Genomic DNA, 17560 nt, shown 5'->3' with positions numbered 1-17560 from the left:
AAAGTCTGCAGCTGCCTGGAAGTTGACACTCATGTCAAAGTTGTATGAGTCATGGGCCTCGATGCCCATATAGGTGATCTTCAATCCCTGGTAGATGTCAGGACATCCTTGACGTTTACTGTGAGCTGCATTGAGGATATGAGTGATTCCATGCTTGGATAAATCACTCCGGTTCTCTGCACTGTGTCTGTGGGGGAAAAGTGATGTCAGCTTTATTATGCCATTTTTACCGGTATCATGCATCTTTTAATTTAGCTACAAAGCTTAGCAACGTTTCTCAAATAAATTCAAAGTATATCAGAGTGGCTAACTTACTATGTGCTGAAGAAACTTTCAAGCCTTTATTGGGAATAGTTTAGCAAACTTTGCCCAAGTCGTTGACAGAAACTCACATAGTACAACTGTCGCTGTGTGGAATGTGACTTGAGGGGTCAAGAATTACTTGTATACTTAAATATGAATTTCTTCCTTTGCGTATACGTGGACTCAATTCAACTTGCTAATATCAAAGAAAATGCGTCGGTGCTCATTCGATTTGGACCGTCTAGTCTTATTTAAGCATAAACAAAATCACAAGCTACTTACTGATCACCAATGTAGAGCCTTGGCCACACTTCATCTGCATGGCTGATGATGGCTTTGCCAGTAAACAAAAGTCTTTCCAACTCAAACACTGCTAAACCAGGGGAACTTAGGTCAATTTCCACCTTCCTGGGAGGAGGTCTGTCATTCCAGGACGCGGGAAGTTTGGATGTAAACGACATCACTTTGCCAGTGCTGGAGTTATGCAGTCCTCTCAGGCGACAAAAAAAAAAAGACGTGTAAAAGATGGAAGCTATACTAACGGCAGGACATCCAAAGTGTTTTGAGAGCTCGACCCCTTGTATTAATTCCAGCCCCCCCCCCCACCCCCGACGCTTGGGGTTCCACTGTTGTGCTTTTGAATCAAAATAGCAGCCTATTTAAAGACGAGACTGCTCGCTAGCAATGCAGTGCAATGTAGGCGCTATGCAACAGTTTACACAAATATAGCAACACTTGTATTTTTTTGTACAAATCACAATTTAGAAAGAACTATTTTTACAAATGGAGAATTCATTACGTCACAACTAAGGTTGGAAAAATGACAGATGTCACCAGAGTTAAAAATATAATATTTTATTATTTCTCAGAATTCTCAACTGTGACATTTGTTTTTTTACTGGTTTCATTGTTTTTTTTTTATCAGTCAAATATTTCCATCTTGTGTTGGAAACATGCATTACACCTGACATTTTACAGTTGGGCTCTAACAGCACAAGAAAATGAACACATGAGACAGATGACACATTTTCCATGCAATACTTTTACTTTGTTCTAAATATAATAAACAGCTCCTTGATATATGACCCTCATGGATCCATAAGGTTTCAGGGGAAAATATCTATCTTGCACTAGTTGGAAGGATTGTGCAACATTCCCAATATGATGAGATTCATGACAGAACAAATACAATTTGACTTGGGTGATTTAACATACACTGATGTATAAAAATTTTAATGGGTTTTTCACAATTTGAATGAATATTTGGGAAAACACAAATTCATTGCTTGAAGGTATGAGGATCAACGTTTAACATTTATTTCAAAATGTAGGTTGGAAATCACAGCAGAAGCCAAAAACAAACAAATGACAATATTTTCAGTTTTTTTTCTTTTATACTCATTCCTTCTTCATGGTCCAATTATGAGGTCACAAAGTTTGCAAAAGTATTGTACATGCAAGGCAGAGCAAAATGGAAACAAAACACACTGAACTACAGTACTGTGATAGTCTCGATGACTATATGATCATGCAACTAACTGGACTGTGACAAACACGAATGGGCAGTTAAGGCAATGTGCATGTTGTGAGGAGCAAGTGAACACAAGCAGGGACAGCAGGGTGATGAGTTGATTCAGAACCACTTGATGGAGATAAACAACAGTTTGGGAGTGGCAATAATAATAATAATTCATTCTTACTTTCATCATTCAGAATACCACAAATCCAAATTCAGTCACTGACTGATTTGAAAGTTCCTTGCGATATGTACAAAAAACAGTTTGTTGATCTACTGTATTGGCAACTCATCACACATCCCAAACAGCCTACTGGGTCATTTTTTGAGCATTTCTTTATAGATTCTCTAGTTCAAAGAAGATCTGGAAGAAGTCGACAGGGTCCAAGACCCAATAAACTGGTTCGTGACCCACTTTAGAAAGCTTTCCTTTCCAGCTGGTCAAGAATGAACTGGATCCTCTGCACAGCCTCCTTTCGCGCTTGACGGACATTTTCGAGTCCCCGAGTCTCGACAGAGTCCAGCTCAAGCAGCTCTTTGGTAAGAAGTTCTTCCAGGCATCTGTAACTCTTATCTGTTTTTCTCCCCACAAACTCATCAACATCTTCCTGAAGAAGGAGCACTCTCGCCATGATTTGCTGGACCCGAGCTAAACTGGGGTTGTCGCTCACGGGCTGAGGTCTGAGAGCTGGAGATTGGGTGGGTGCGGAGGGTGGGGGCTCACCTTGTGAGTGGTTTTGATCTATTTGCCCTGCTTTGTTGTAGATTTGAGGAGGTGAACTAATTTCTGTGGGTTTCCCATTAATACGATGTGGGGATGTGCTCGGCCTGGGCTTAGGTCCCACTTGCGGGGGGCGCTGGTGCTGTTGGTCCTGGAATGACACAAAACGATTTTACACTACATTTCACTTGAAATGAAATTTGGTCAAAAGGAAGTGACATTCTGAGATCGGCCGATTCCGAGCCCCGATCCGAAATGAAATCAGATTTTTGCCAAAAAGAATTGAGCAAAACTTCTTGAAGCGTAAACAAAACTAAAAAGAATCAAGCAAAACTCCTTGAAATGTAAACAAAAACTGAGATGATTGGTCCCATTAAAAAACAACAACAACAACTCTTTAGCATGCACTGCTGACATGTATGGCATCTTCATTTATTTATTTTTTAAATGCAGAATCCTAATAAGAATTTACTCGCATTGGTCATCACTTTCTAATGTGTATACTGTATAGGAAAGTTGATACTCTGTGCAGTTGATAATATGCACAAAATCAACCGGATTCACGACAGCCCATTTTCTTCACATTTTGTGTGTGTATATTGATGAATCAGAATCCATTGTAAATGAAAGCATGTAAAAGCGTGGTGCACTCATTTGCATAATCATTTACATCAAGAAAGAGCATGCGCATGCAGGACACAGCGTCGCCATTCCGAATAAAGTGTATACATGAAGCTCGTTCGGATTTGACGAAAGGAATATACCGCCCCTGTGATTCCGAATGAAATTCCAGCTTATTCATTCCGATTGAGGAGTTTACATGGAGCATTTTCGGATTCATTTTGTTCGGAATACATGGCTCCATGTAAACCAGGCTGGTGTGTTGGTTGTGCGACTCAAAGAACAAAGTTTGCGCCTTTGTGCTTCCACTGCTAAACTCCCATCTCTGGCATGCTGTCATCCCAGCGCTTCTTACATTTGTATGAGTTATGTTTGGATTTTGTGTGTATGTGTTTATTATGGATGATTTATTGCAACTAACTGCTGCTTTCCTTGCCTTTTATTTGTGACAAGTGATTGGTTGATTGTATATACAGTATTGCGCTTCACATAAATAGCGGATACTCTGTATTGTCTAACTTTTGTGATTAAATATAAAAATACGTATTATGACATAATATCATTTGTTAAACTGATCTACCTTCAGGACCCACTATGAACATAAAAAGAAAAAACATCAATCAAACATGTAAAAAATTACACAAACAACAAATAGTGGTATTTTCACAACACACTCAATAACTTATCATCTACTTCGAAATACCTTGGCGCTCTATAGCATTATGCAATAGTGTCACAGTAGCAAAGTGAAGCCATGCCGCTCGCTGTGTGGAAAAATAATGTCTCAATCTGTGCCACCGAGTAACTCCAGATCGAATAAGTTATTAAAAAAGTAACCTCATATTTATCCGAGTCCTGATCGGGAGATAATATCCGATCGAGTCAGTATCCGCGTGATTGGGTGAGCAAAGTTATACGCAATTTGATAATACAGATAATTTTCCGCTTGCTTCATACCTTGGGTTGGTAAGGTGGTGGTGCGCCAGTTCCAGTCCCTGGCCAAGCTGGGGGGTGTAGCGGACGTACCGGATTGCCATAATGATTCGGAGGAAGCTGTTGGCCTGGCTGCCATTGCTGCTGTGAGGGTGCATATGTGCCAGGGTGTGCCCAAGCTTCAGCTTGGGGATTGGCGTGCAACGACTGGCCCGTGGGATATAGCGTGTTTGGAGGCATTGCATGACCGCCTTCGCTATAGTGAGAATATGGCCCTGGAGGATATCCAGGAGCCTGGGAAAATAGAGATGACAAAGTTATTTCCCACCTCTTTAAAAAAAACAAAAAAAACACACAAATAAAAAAATAAAAAACAATGAGATGGAATAATGCAAATGCCCTGGTGTTTACTGAGAATACTGAATGTTGCTCGGCCTCAGTGGGTGTGTTTAAATGTCCTTACCCCTTGACAGTGTATACCAGGATAGTGATGGTTTTGTGAATGTGGCTGTCCAGCTTGCCCGCTGCTTTGTTCTGCAGGACAGCTCTGACTAGGGTAAGAAGCTGGAGGCGTTCTCTGAGGGTCAGCACAGTAGAAAGGGTTGGATGGGTGGAAACCACTTGTCGAATATTGACTCTGTGCCGGGCTGTAGACACCATGGCCATTTGGATAACCTCCAGAAACTACCTACAAAGTTGAATTTTCAGAAGTAAGTAATTATAGTATGCTGTAATGTAGGATTCGTATTATATGAGAGGTCCAAGGTCGCATAACATTTCGTATGGGCCTCAAAATTGTTGGGCTTTCACAACAATTATTCCCATAGGAAGTAATGGAAACAATTTAAATGTTGATGGTTAATTATACACCATCATCAAACTTAACCACAGTAATTCTAACAACAAATAAATGTGTTGTTCTTATTTTAAAATGTCAAAAGTTATTGCAAGCAAATATATTTGGAAAACACAAGTTCACACTAAGATAATGTAAACAAAAAGGTTAAAGCTGCTCTATGGAGGATTTTGCCCAAAAATATTTTTCCAATAGCAATTTATGACCCAAACATATTCTAATTCGCAGATTAACATTTTAGCTGTTCACAATGGGTACTTTGGACAATAGTTTTCAGATGGATGCAGGTTAGAATTTTCTGTCATCTGTCTGCGCCTGCGGATGTGACGTCATGCATTTTTTGGTCATGTGGCAGCAGCCATTCGAAATTCAATTTCCTGCATTGAGCTGCTTTAAAGTGGAAGTCAACACAAAAAAAATCTTACTACAATATTAGATTGTAGACCGGTTTAAACATGGCATTCTGATTAATATTGCATTTGTTGAATATGAATTAAGACGCAAAATCCACCCGCTCAGGGGCTCAGGTAATGATGACCCATCGCTCACATCTTTTCTGAGTTTGGTCATGTAACGTTTGCAAGCCGAGTTACCTGAGCCCTTGGCCACAGTGATGTAATTTTCAATTGACGGTAGGGATGCAACGATATCCAAACATCACAATATTGTGGGGAGGTTGGCCATACAAAAATATTCACAATATTGTAAAAAAAAAAAAAAAGAAGAGCTCATACTAAAAAATACACACAATATTGTGCTTTTGTACATATGGGCAATGCATATAAACAACCTACAAACAATTAATACTGAGGCACTTCCTTGCTAATGAACGCACACATTGAGTTCCTCCACATATTGACTCTGTTCACAAGCATATTACGTTCTCCTTCATCTGACCATTAGCATGGATTTTAAACATAGAAAGGCCAAAACATGCATTGTGAAAATTAAACTGCACAAAAAAAAACTAGCCACCAGAGGGCACTAGAACTGCACAAATGGAAATCAAACTGACTTTTTTTTTTAACAGATGCTGCTTTTAATATCGTGACATGACGACGATATATTACGGCAGTTTTAATATTGCGATATTACAATACTGCCGTTATGATTACATCAATAGTTGACGGAAAGTGGCAAAATGGTCGCCCCCTTGAGATGGCTTAAAAACAAGTGGACTTTGTTGCTTAATTCATATTTCAGAATCAGAATGCCATGTTTAGACTAGTCACTAGTGGGACTGCATATAACATATTAATGTCAAGGAAATTGTTGGGTTGATTGTGATTAGGGCATTTCTTCCCCTTTTACACCAAATTATGTTCGGACACGAAACGTACCTGTGGGTTATACTGCGGCTGGCCATCAGATCCAGAGGGATAAGTATTTGCATAGTGTCCCGTAGAATGCGACTGAGGGTACCAGTAGTGAGATGGGTATCCTGGATACTGTGGCGTGTCCTGAGAGCACACAGCAACACATTCTCAAAGGATTTCACCTTTGCTCTCATACATCAACTCCAATACGTAGACCTGATAGTGGCGCATACTCATTCACGTACAACTAAACGTGACTAGCAACTAACTTAGGTAGGCTAGCAAGGAATCGCTAGCTATTACATAACAGCAGTTAGCCCGTTAGCCGCGTAGCTAGCATGGGCACTAGCTTTATTATGGCGAGCTCGTGTTAGCCTAAAGCAGTAACAACAAACATTTCAAAGGCAGCATTTATACACAGCGGATGCTTTGGTCGGACTCACCATGTTTCTCACGGCAGTTACTTAGGTGATTATCCAAGTTGGAATTCGAGGGCCAGGCAGATTTCACTTCATTTGACGGTTAAGTACCAGCTGAACGCACTCCCGGCTGTAGTACAGTATACCAATGTTGAAGACAACCCCTTTTGATATAGAAAAGCTACAATTAAATTACTATTGTGGCAGACAAGTGAAGCGGGGCCGCTAAATAAGTGCAGATAATTTCATAAAGATCAGGAAATGATTGAATGGCTTACGACAGCGTCAGCTCGCGTTAGCTCGTTTATCCTAATGAGGATGGCGAATTACGGGAAGGAGAAACCACTCTGAAATGTATAAAAGGACACCGTGTACAGTGTGACCAAAAAGGCAGTTACACTGCCAAAAAAGACAACATAAAACTAACTATATTTATTAATTTTTTTATCCAGTCAATGTTTTATTTGACCTGCTTACAAAATATGCACCAAAATTAAAGTCTAAAAGTAATCCTCCTAGTAATTTATGCGATCTTTGTTCCACGAAGAACCGTTAAAAATAAATATGACTTAAATAAATCGGCATTCTTATTTATGAAATGGAGTCTATTGTAGACGTGTCAGCATAGCTAATTTAAATATTCCATACTGATTCAGGTGCCTAACTACACAGTTAAGAAGACCAGTTGCGCTTTAGCAGCCCAGCTAACCGACGTGTCTACGTGGCGGCCATGTTGGGAGGGACAAAGTTACCATCAAAGCAATGCAGAACATAAAAAACTGTCTTTAACCTGTGAATTGTTATTCTCAGCTCCCTTGTCATAATTGTACAACATCGTGTCAATTTGTGTGCAATTTTATGCAGCACAAAGTGCCATCTTACTTGGTTTTCTTGTCGGCCAGTAAGAAGGGGCGTGTCGTATCAGGCAACCTCACCCGGAAGCTTAATCCAGCTGTCTATAAAAATCTCTTCCGGTCATCTTCCGTTTATGAAATCGTTAGAAATATTGATGGCGTGACGGTACGACATCTAAGAAGATTTTAAAAAAGAATTCCAAGATGAACTACGTACCTGGGACGGCTAGTCTCATAGACGAGATCGACAGTAAGTCTGAGGGGAGAATCGACTGTCGTAGAAAGGCAGATCACAATGTAGATTTGGCTTTGTGTCTGACACATTAGCCGGCGTTAATGTTGTATAATATCCTGCCTTACCTGTGCGTTGCAGAAAAACATTTGGTTCTCCTCCGAGATGGTAGAACGCTAATCGGGTACCTCAGAAGCATTGACCAATTCGGTACGTGTTTTGTTGTTGTTTTTATTACCTCCCCAGTGGTATTCATCGCGTGACAATCTGTTTTCAATTTAGAAGTAATCACCGGACTTGCGTTGTTGCTGTGCAAATTCGGTACATCTAATTACTTTGTTTATCTTTTCAGCCAATTTAGTTTTCCATCAGACAGTTGAACGTATCCACGTAGGTAAGAAATTTGGTGACATCCCTAGAGGAATCTTCATTGTGCGAGGAGAAAATGTGGTGCTTCTGGGCGAAATAGTACGTGTGCATTTTCTTTGTTTGTTTTACCCATCATCAGAAGTCATTTTAACCAAGTTCACAGTTCCAGAAAAGTTAAGCTTTAGTTGATGCATAGCAAATGGTAAAAAGAAAAAAGCTAACCTCAACAAAAAATATAGAAAACCTACGCTTTATTAATGCTCCCACAACTCCTTTGCTCAGGTCAATTTCTAATCATATTTTGACAGTACAACAGTGGCATTTTTTAGGTTTATATATAATGTAAGTTTGAAATTCATATGTCCCTGTGACAGTGAGACCAGGGAAATGGACTTTAATGATGCATCTTTCTTTCATTGCAGGATCTGGACAAACCGTGTGACACAGTCCTGCAGCAGGTCTCCATTGAGGAGATTCTGGAGGAGCAGCGTTTGAAGCAGCAAACTAAACAGGAGACTGAGAAAGTAAAGATGCAGGTCCTGAAAGACAGAGGCCTCGCCATCCCCAAAGCTGATAACTTGGACGAATATTAACACAGTGTACAGCCCATGAGCTGCTTCAGTTTGTATCAGACTGGTATCTTAGTTGAATTTGAAAACGTGAATTTTATGAGCAAAAGGCAACATTTTACTTTGCCTCCTTACTGTAGTATACTGTATGAAATTAATTTGAATGAGCTTCTCAGGTCAGCTGAGGCAAAACCGTTTGTTGTGGATCATTATGATGGCAATTATTTTATAGCATCCCTTTGTGTTACTCAAGTGTTTGTATTTGGAGATATAGCCTGCTAGTGACACAAAAGTAATGGCTCTGTTCCATTAAAATATTTTTTGGGGATCATGACTCTCTTTGCTCCCTTCCCGTTATAAAGCTAAATATTAATGAAGCTTTTTGGAAGATGCACCAACCACTTATGTGTTTTGTTGTGGCTGCTGCACATTTTTAGTTTCATGGTAATAGCTACAGCGCAACTGTACGGTGAGATAAAGGCTTAATGCCCATAAAGTCCAAAATACTGTGGCAACTGTTTTAATTTTCTGAGGTTGAAGTGGACAACAGTAAATATGTGCATGTGAATTTTGGTGATGATTCATAGCATTTTTGTGTTATTAAGCAATGTTTAGCTTTTGAACTTATCCAGTTCTACTCAGAAGTTTACATACCCTAAATTTATGAGCACAACTGTAGATGAAGTTATCTCACAAACACAACCCAACTACAGTAAGTACAAAATGTCGATCTAAAATGTTCATTTATTAAGGGAAAAACAAATCAAAAGCTATCTAGCTCTTTGAAAACTACCAACACATATTACAAATATAATTTTTCTCCCTCCGGCTTAGGTCCTCTACCAGAAATATGGGAGCGTGAGGGTTCTGTGCAGAATCTTAGCGATTCCAAATATTGTGCTCTTTTGCACTGAGATGTCAGATGATCCACCCAGCAAAGGGATTACTGTCCTCAGTGCCCCGATTGCTACTGGCATCAGTGTTGCCTACCTCCTCAAGGGCTGGCGATATGGCCAAAAATTAAAATCCCCCCCAGTCATTCTGGACCATTACAATTTTAACTGAAGTAATAAACCAAACAAAACAAGTATTTAAAGGTTTTATTCATAAAAATAAAAAAAATCATACGTGCAAAGTGTTCAGACAATGTATACTGATATTCAATCGGTTATGATGCAAACTTAATAGCTTGTTGGGGAAAAAGTGCATAACTTGCTTATACTTGTGCATAACTTGCTTAAATGCCACAATTTAGTAACTATAGTAAATGTGTCTTGTAAAGCACCCATTCAGCATTCTGCCACTTGTGCAAAATTACAACTCACAATAACGTTTTTATATAATATAATTTAAGAGCAGCTTTTACTAATCCAGAAAAAGACAAGAGTGTATTTATTTATATGCACCTCAATTTCACGATTTAGCTACATTTGAATGATTTTATTTTGTTAATTGCACAACTCTACGCACCACATTTTCTCACGCTTCCTTCAGTCCATTGCAGCTGGTTTCTGGATGGCTCAGTGAGTTCAGACCATGGAGTTTAGACACAAGGGACTGGTGTTAAAATCCTGGCCAGGGCAAATGGTGATGTCAAGGTGGCTACTTATGCATGGCCTTCTATACTGGTACCTCAGTTATAAGTGATACTAATAACAGCCATATTAACTTGGGTGTTGCCAGGTTTGAATTTTGAAGAAATTAGGACTTTTTCATGTTACTGGATAACATTCGGATTTCTTTAAAGACCTCAAGTCAGTTATACAGTGGAAGTATTTCTACCACCAGTGCTGAAGGAATTTTGTCAATAAGCGAAGTCCCAGCTCTGGCTGTATGCATTGCATTTGGAAGTTATTGTGTGAATTTCACCCCTATTGCCCAATGATTCAAGTTAGTCTGTCTTTTGTCAGTACAGTATAAGTGCATAGCCCTATCTCGTATAACTCCTCCCCACCCCCACCCACCCACAACCAATGGGCTGTTTGCACAAATCCACTACAGTACTTCCCTGAACTCAGTACCACTCCTTCATTTCCTGTCTTTCATGATTGGACAAACTGATTAATCCAGGTGTGCCTGACCTTAGTAACCACAACGACAATGGCCAGACACACCTTGATGAATCAGTTTATCCAATCATGAAAGACAGGAAATTAAGGAGTGGTATAGAGCTCAGGAAGTAGTGGATTTGTGCAAAGAGTCCATTATCTTTTCTATTAAAAAACAAAAAAACTTACACTTGACTGCCTATTTTTGTGCTGCTCTGGTTAAAGTGCCGTACATAGGCCTATGCACTGTATATTTTCATTAAAGTACCATGTGTCTACTGTATTGCAGGAATGGGCAAAATATTGCAGCAGGACACATATGGCTCACTCCCTTCAAATTTGGCATGCTGAGCATTTACGGTATTAATAGTCCTGCAACATTTGTTTGCATTAATCTACTTCTATGAACCCTACAATTGGTTAGTTTAGATTTATTTTAAATTGAATTGGACCATAAAAGATCTGGTCAAATTAATTATAGTAAATAAACTAAAATACATACATTCACATTTTTTATTTATTTAATTAAACAATGCCCGGCGAGCACATTATTCAACTGTAGTTTTAAGTTGGAATGTCACCATTCAACACTAGATGGCAGACATGGCTTAGTTGCACTAGAGCCGTAGAGCCGTCTCTATATGGAAAAAATACACAAAATACGTTATTGTTAGTTTGTTGTTAGGTATTTTTGTGCCGTCCTTGAATGATAGTTTTTGTGCAAGACAACCCTTTCAGCTGGGAAAAAAAAGTCAAAGTATGTGATCTTTTTTTGTGTGCTTCAAACCCTTGTTGTTCGATTAGGATAGTGGATCTATATACATCGACAACATAATTTGTTAATATTTTTCTAATACATCTGGTTAGTAAGTGTTCTAAGGCCGTGGTTCTCAACCCTGGTCCTGTTTTCCATGTCTCCCTCAGCCTAAGAGTGAGGATCGTTATCAGGCTCATAAAGAGCTTGCTGATTGGCTGATCGTTTGAAACACCTGTGTTGGCTGAGGGAGACATGGAAAACAGGCTGGATAGTGGTCCCCGGGGACCGAGGTTGAGAATCACTGTCCTAGGGGCCCCCTAGTAGCACTGATGAACACTTGTGGCCCTCTGCAGCATTTAAGTATTCCATCCCTGCTCTATGCCTATAGATGCTGAAAACGGATTTGACCAGGAAAAAAACATCTTATTAACATCCACGCAGACCACTATAATGAGAATGAAGAGAATAACTATTTTGATAAATATACAATTTTAGGGAGTTGGTATTAGAACTTATGTTATCCGTTTACAATGGACGTGAGATGTTTGTTTGTTTTACTTATAAAGCAATACAAGAGTCCATATCGGCAATAAAAGCTATTTTACTTTGAGGACTCATGTCTACACTTCCGGTAAGTTGAAGCGTCAGTAAGCTTGACACAGTTGGGGTCCGGGGGTCCAGCCCATTTTTCTGATGACGTACCAATAGGGCAGAGGGGCGCGCTGACGTCCTCTTTGCTGCACTCGGCCAACCTCTGCCGCTGAAACGTGAAGCTATCAGTGTCCGGCTGGTGCACCGCGGCGAAGAATCCACCGAGAGGAGTCGCTTTGCTTGCACCACTTTCACCAGTGTGCTTTTTTCTATGCCCTGGGGAGATTGTGTCGCCAAATCACGCATGGGACGGCTTTGCGGTAGAAGAAATGCAGCGGCGCACTTTCATCTCACAAGAACCATGCCCGTGTTACACTACAAGCAGACCCATGACACCCTTTTTCATCTCATACGACTTTGTCATGAGTGAAATTTGCTGGGCTTCCAACGAGGAGTGAAGACGCTTTTACGCGGGCCGTTAGAGCCCAAAGGACGGTGGTTCCACTGCAGACGTTTGTGTACCGTGAACCTCGTTCAGGATTTTTTCCCCCTCTTTTGATGGAGCTGGAGAACATCGTCGCCAACACTGTCCTGCTCAAAGCCAGAGAGGGTAAGTTGACGCACCACTGATGCAAGTGTCTGTGGTCCTTTCTCGGTGAAATGTGTCTAAAGATGAGCTAGACAGAGCCCGGCGGTCATGACTGCAGGTAAACCCCGCCAGAGGATTCCCGCACCTTGTACTACGTTACTGCCAACGTTTGAAACGATTCACTGAGAATTCAGCTCCACACACTAAAAGGCATTCACTTGATTTCCATCATTTTGAATACAAGTACGCGGTTTCCTCTCACATGTACAGTAAGAGCAAAACCTGCTCTGCTTCCCACATCCGCTTTCAGTCTCTGCGAAAATTAATGCGCTCCTATTGCACTGTATACGCACACACGCACGATGCATACATTGATTCAATCAACGACTATTTTCGTTTAAAAATGCAGACTAGAGACAGTTTTACAAATGCAGCCAACAGATGTGCTGTCAGCTAGATGGGAGTGGAAAGGCCGTTGCAATAGTGATCGGATCTGAGGACTTGCACGCAAGTCGAATTAATTAGGCTACTGTATTTAAATGCAATTATTGGGCCATTACTGCCATTGTATGCGATTATTCTATTGCAATAGAACTATAACATATCCCTATGTAAGCTATATCTGTTTTGATCAACTCACTACACTCACTGGACACTTAAGATAGGCTACACCTGCTTTACTTAGTACAATAGTTGAATCAAAAACGGTGTATTCAACATAACGACACTGACTTTGATGTGACAATGTCAGCCATGCATAAAATAAACTACTTTAATGGTTTTAAGTGGCGTAGGACTGCTTTGATCATATTTCAACATAGATGTTTCAAGATGACATCAGTAGCAATAGCAATGTTCTAAATCATACAAGCAACCTAAATAGTTTGAGTTCTTTACAAGTCATCATGACTGAAAGTACATTTTAACTGTTGAATGGAAACAGCGAAGACGATCAAGAAAATTGCTGGCGTTCTTATTCTTGTTTAGGATACTTGTTTGCTACCACTTATTGCTTGAATCCATAGCATTCAATCGTAACTACCAATAACCCTATGGAAAAATCGGCTTATGCCGTTTCACAAGGCTGTTTGAATGGCGAATTTGGCATTGAACCCGATTGGGAAGCTAGACGTAGACAACTTCCCATAAAAGACAGGAGCCACTCTAATCAGCCGAAGCCGGACCGGAAGTGGTGTCGGCTTCAATGGTACTCCGTTTAAATGTTATGGGTTGTGGGCGGTGGAATTCAAGGCCTGACGGTGCCCAATATGTAGTGCGAGCACCAACTGAGGACATGAAACTTTTAACGAGAGTCTATTGGTGCTGCTTTATATATATATATATATATATATATATATATATATATATATATATATATATATATATATATATATATATATATATATATATATTATCTTGCTCATCTAAAAACAGATAGGCCTAGTATACATAACAAACATAACAACATTTGAAGTACTTTTATTTTATTTAATTTTCATTATTTTTTGTCCCTTAAAGGTGACTCAGCTGGGCAGGAAGGAGACAACCTAGCGCCCTCTATTGATAAACCATCATGGATTAGAAATATTTTTCAGTTGGATCCTGAGTACTTTCACACTGCTACAAACATTAAGATCAATAATCATCATTAATAGTAGTAATAGCTTTTTGCCAGTGTCTAAAAAAGAAAAAATACAGACAGTACGGATGTATCTACTGTTGTGGCCAGCGTGTGTATTTCTCCTATATTTATGATTGTCCCCCCGAGAAATAAAATGATCCCTTCATGCCCACTTTAATCTACACTCCAGTAAGTGTATCAAATGCACCCTTGTGTCACAAGCATAAATGCTGTAGCAGCACATGGGTCCCCACCCATGACGCAGGAGTAGACTGTGCTCTTGGGACAGTCCATTTATGTCACCGTGACGACATACTTTGGAAAAAGGGCAGCCTGCGTTGAGTGGCTTTTATGGGAATTAATGGCATAATAAAGTGAACCAGGAAGCTTCCTTGCTAAGAAAACTCCAACCAAATGATGCATTTGCTTATAGGTCGGACTGGACATTTGTTTTACGGAAGCAGAGCATGACTGGGCCGGGGGGAATCAAGCTTTACAAATTAATAAGTGCAGTTAATGACCCGTGACAGATCTTGCTTGTCCCAGCTGCTCCATTGGTCCTTTTCCAGTCTGTGGCTGTGTGTGGGAGAAGAATGGCAGCGGATCGTCCCACATCAAGGGATGAGACGGCCCCTTGAGTTCTTAAAGTATAATATTCTCAGCGGCTTGTTTGCCGTAACTGTGAGAGTCGAGCCGGAAAGCGCATAACAGGGGTGCCCAAGTTCGGTCCTCGAGATCCCCTATCCAGCCTGTTTTCCGTGTTTCCCTCCTGCAGCACAGCTGAATCTAATGATCCGCTAATCAGCAAGCTTTGCAGAAGCCTGATAACGATCCTGATCATGAATCAGGTGTGTTAGTGGAGAGAAACATGGAAAACAGGCTGGATATGGGCTCTCGAGGACCGAGCTTGAGCACCCCTGGTGTCAAAGAATAAACATTTATCATGTAAATATGTTAGATTATAGCCGTTGGTTGTACCATTTTTAAGTAAACTTGTGTATTGTTGGTACTGGGTTTACACCTGACAATTTTCAGTCTCAGACTAAAAACAGAAAATTAGAAGGAAGTTTTAAAGTTTTACTGGAGTCAGTGCATTCCCAACATCTCAAATGTTTTAGTGTAAGGTGGTAAGCTTAGCTGCTTTAGATCAATCTTGAATATCTTTACGATGCACATGACACAATCAACAACTAATAGATGTGCTCTAGCAAGCGCAGAAACTTTGCCAACAATCACAAGAGCGCCATGGAACGAAGGAGAAACAGCCGCAAAAATGCGACTGTGTGAAGTGATGAGCTAGCTGATGATAGCGCTGTGGTCAGACAGACCTTGCTGTCCCCGTCCGTAAAAACAGAATCCTGCCCACATTCTGAGGCGTTCGCTCTTCTTCTGCTTCTCCATTTTGTAGGTTTCTACCGAGCGCGTGATGGGGGAAAATATGCATCGTGGTCTGTAACAGCTGAACAATGACGTCATTCATTGATTGACAAATTTAAGACATTACAGCCTTTCAAAAAGTGTGAATAAAAAGCTAAATGTTATCCAGCCGATCAGATGTGTGTAAAGTCTAAATGTTTGTTTCTGGGCGAGCCAGTGCGGAGTTGTGCGGCGTCCAAATGCTATCACAACCTCAAAATCAGAAATAAACACTGGGTGCTAGTGAAGTTTAGAAATATAATTATTTAATAATTCTTTGTTGGAATTCAGATGTCTCTGGGGTTGGTGAAGGACTCTGGTTGGTGGCCTGGTGGGTGGTGTCTGGTCGGTGCTGGATTTCACTTTCCTTTCTTTTCTTTGGTCCTTCCTCGGGTCTCCTGACGGCCTCACGACTCTGGCTGGAAGTGTTCGGTTTAGGTGAACGGTATGGGATTTTTTAATAGGTTTTAGGTGAACTAATGAATACACACACACTCGCACACATGGACAGACACATACTCACCCACATACAAAAAAAAAAAAGAGAGAGAGCAATGATGATGACATGTCAAAACGGTAAAATTACCGAATGAACAATACTGAGCTAAAAACTAGAAATAGAATTCTGTTGTTTCAACCATTGGTGGCCAGCCTTGTGTTGATTCTTAAATTGTAGAACTGTTCATCATGGATTTTTGATCTGTTTGATGTAATTCCCAAAGCAGAAAACATGACTCATTATCTATTTCTAGTGGCCCACTCACCAGCAGAAAAACAAAAGCAATCACGACCACTGTCTTACATAAAAATACCGAATGGTAGTGTGCCGTGCTCCCATCAGTTAGATGCGGCCCATCAGCGATCTAATCAGATTGATTGTTACATAACAAACTGAGTGGGCAACTGCCATCCGATCTCCATCTTCCTGTGGAGCCGCTCTCCGGTCTCTGTGGAAGATACTTTATGGATGATGAGTGCGTGCGGTGAAACGAAACACCGTGATCTTTCAGCACGGTCATCCGCGTATCAGTTGACTGCCACTCTCAATGCTCTGACAATGCCATCACTGTTACAGTGACGCTACAGTACGCTACGCTTCATTTGAGAAATCTGCTGGTGCGACAGCTGATTAACTAGAAGTGAAGTATTCAGGCCTGACGTGGCTGAGTGTGTGACCGGGATGTGCTTGAACATGCTTATTTAACAGTAGCTTATATTTAATAGCAGCTTTGATGGTATATTTCTTCGGGTGAATTCCTTTGTGTAAATGTAACCGCACTCCAGTGTGTGTGTGTGTGTGTGTGTGTGTGTGTGTGTGTGTGTGTGTGTGTGTGTGTGTGTGTATTGCCTCCCCATTCACAACTCCTCCCAGCAGCGGTTGTAGATTCCAAAACCGGCATACGTCACCGGCTGTTGAAATGAATGAGAGTACAAGGGGAAAAACTGGAGTGCTGCATCCAGATGGCCTCACTAAATTATGGTAACAGAGCGGGAGTATTTAGTTTGCGCTGTAACTCACAAAATTCCGCTGTCCTGCTGCCTGCTGGCAGTCTCGTTCGCTTTCCTTGTTTTTGGATGTTCGGTTCTTGACACAACCACTTCAGTAATAGAGTAGTTAGTGTTACTCATCCTTGGTGGAGAAAACAAACATCGGTAGCAGGTTCACCTCGTTTCCTTGGAAAAATGTCTTTATGGGAAACGGTTTGGGCTATGTTTACACAAGAATGATTGCCTAAAAATGGCAGTTTTTGTTGCTTTTTAATCTGGAAAAGTTTTGCGCATAGATGACATTTGAACTATTTCTATTAGTTTAACATTTTTTCCCACTT

At 40.6% G+C, this 17560-nt stretch overlaps 4 protein-coding genes across 8 annotated transcripts in view; 2 read left to right on the top strand and 2 right to left on the bottom strand.

The window, feature by feature from the left end:
* The window catches only part of LOC144048871 (dual specificity protein phosphatase 26-like), a 1941-nt gene extending 1136 nt beyond the window's left edge, over positions 1–805 (bottom strand). Inside the window, exons 1-2 of the mRNA XM_077561307.1 lie at positions 586–805; positions 1–187 (exon numbers count right to left, since the gene is read on the bottom strand). The exon at positions 1–187 is cut by the window's left edge and continues 25 nt beyond it. Of these exons, the coding sequence (XP_077417433.1) occupies positions 1–187; positions 586–764 (366 nt within the window). The 5' untranslated portion in view covers positions 765–805. The remainder of the gene's footprint in view (positions 188–585) is intronic.
* Positions 806–1142: 337 nt separating this feature from the next.
* bag4 (BCL2 associated athanogene 4) lies at positions 1143–7976 on the bottom strand. 4 transcript variants are annotated; one of them, XM_077561980.1, is made up of 8 exons: positions 7900–7976; positions 7568–7811; positions 6964–7032; positions 6710–6849; positions 6291–6410; positions 4558–4782; positions 4119–4388; positions 1143–2691 (listed from the first exon to the last, which is right to left on the bottom strand). In XM_077561980.1, the coding sequence occupies exons 4-8, from the start codon at positions 6710–6712 to the stop codon at positions 2236–2238; spliced, it is 1074 nt and encodes a 357-aa protein (XP_077418106.1). In that variant the 5' UTR covers positions 6713–6849; positions 6964–7032; positions 7568–7811; positions 7900–7976; the 3' UTR covers positions 1143–2235. The 4 variants fall into 4 exon arrangements, with proteins under 4 accessions (XP_077418106.1, XP_077418109.1, XP_077418108.1 ...); XM_077561983.1 differs by lacking the exon at positions 6964–7032 and having other exon boundaries at positions 7476–7811; XM_077561982.1 differs by lacking the exon at positions 6964–7032.
* On the top strand, positions 7625–9037 carry lsm1 (LSM1, U6 small nuclear RNA associated). The gene is made up of 4 exons (XM_077561984.1): positions 7625–7789; positions 7913–7981; positions 8124–8239; positions 8563–9037. Exons 1-4 carry the CDS (start codon positions 7744–7746, stop codon positions 8731–8733), a joined length of 402 nt encoding a protein of 133 aa, XP_077418110.1. The 5' UTR covers positions 7625–7743; the 3' UTR covers positions 8734–9037.
* Positions 9038–12219: 3182 nt separating this feature from the next.
* Positions 12220–17560, top strand: part of grk5l (G protein-coupled receptor kinase 5 like) — a 32389-nt gene continuing 27048 nt past the window's right edge. For both annotated transcript variants that reach the window (XM_077560416.1, XM_077560415.1), the window contains exon 1: positions 12220–12715. In XM_077560416.1, coding sequence (XP_077416542.1) covers positions 12664–12715 — 52 coding nt within the window. In that variant the 5' untranslated portion in view covers positions 12220–12663. The remainder of the gene's footprint in view (positions 12716–17560) is intronic.

This window comes from Vanacampus margaritifer, chromosome 3 (genome assembly GCF_051991255.1).
Source record: "Vanacampus margaritifer isolate UIUO_Vmar chromosome 3, RoL_Vmar_1.0, whole genome shotgun sequence".
NCBI lineage: Eukaryota > Metazoa > Chordata > Actinopteri > Syngnathiformes > Syngnathidae > Vanacampus > Vanacampus margaritifer.
This window is presented reverse-complemented; position numbering and strand designations above follow the sequence as displayed.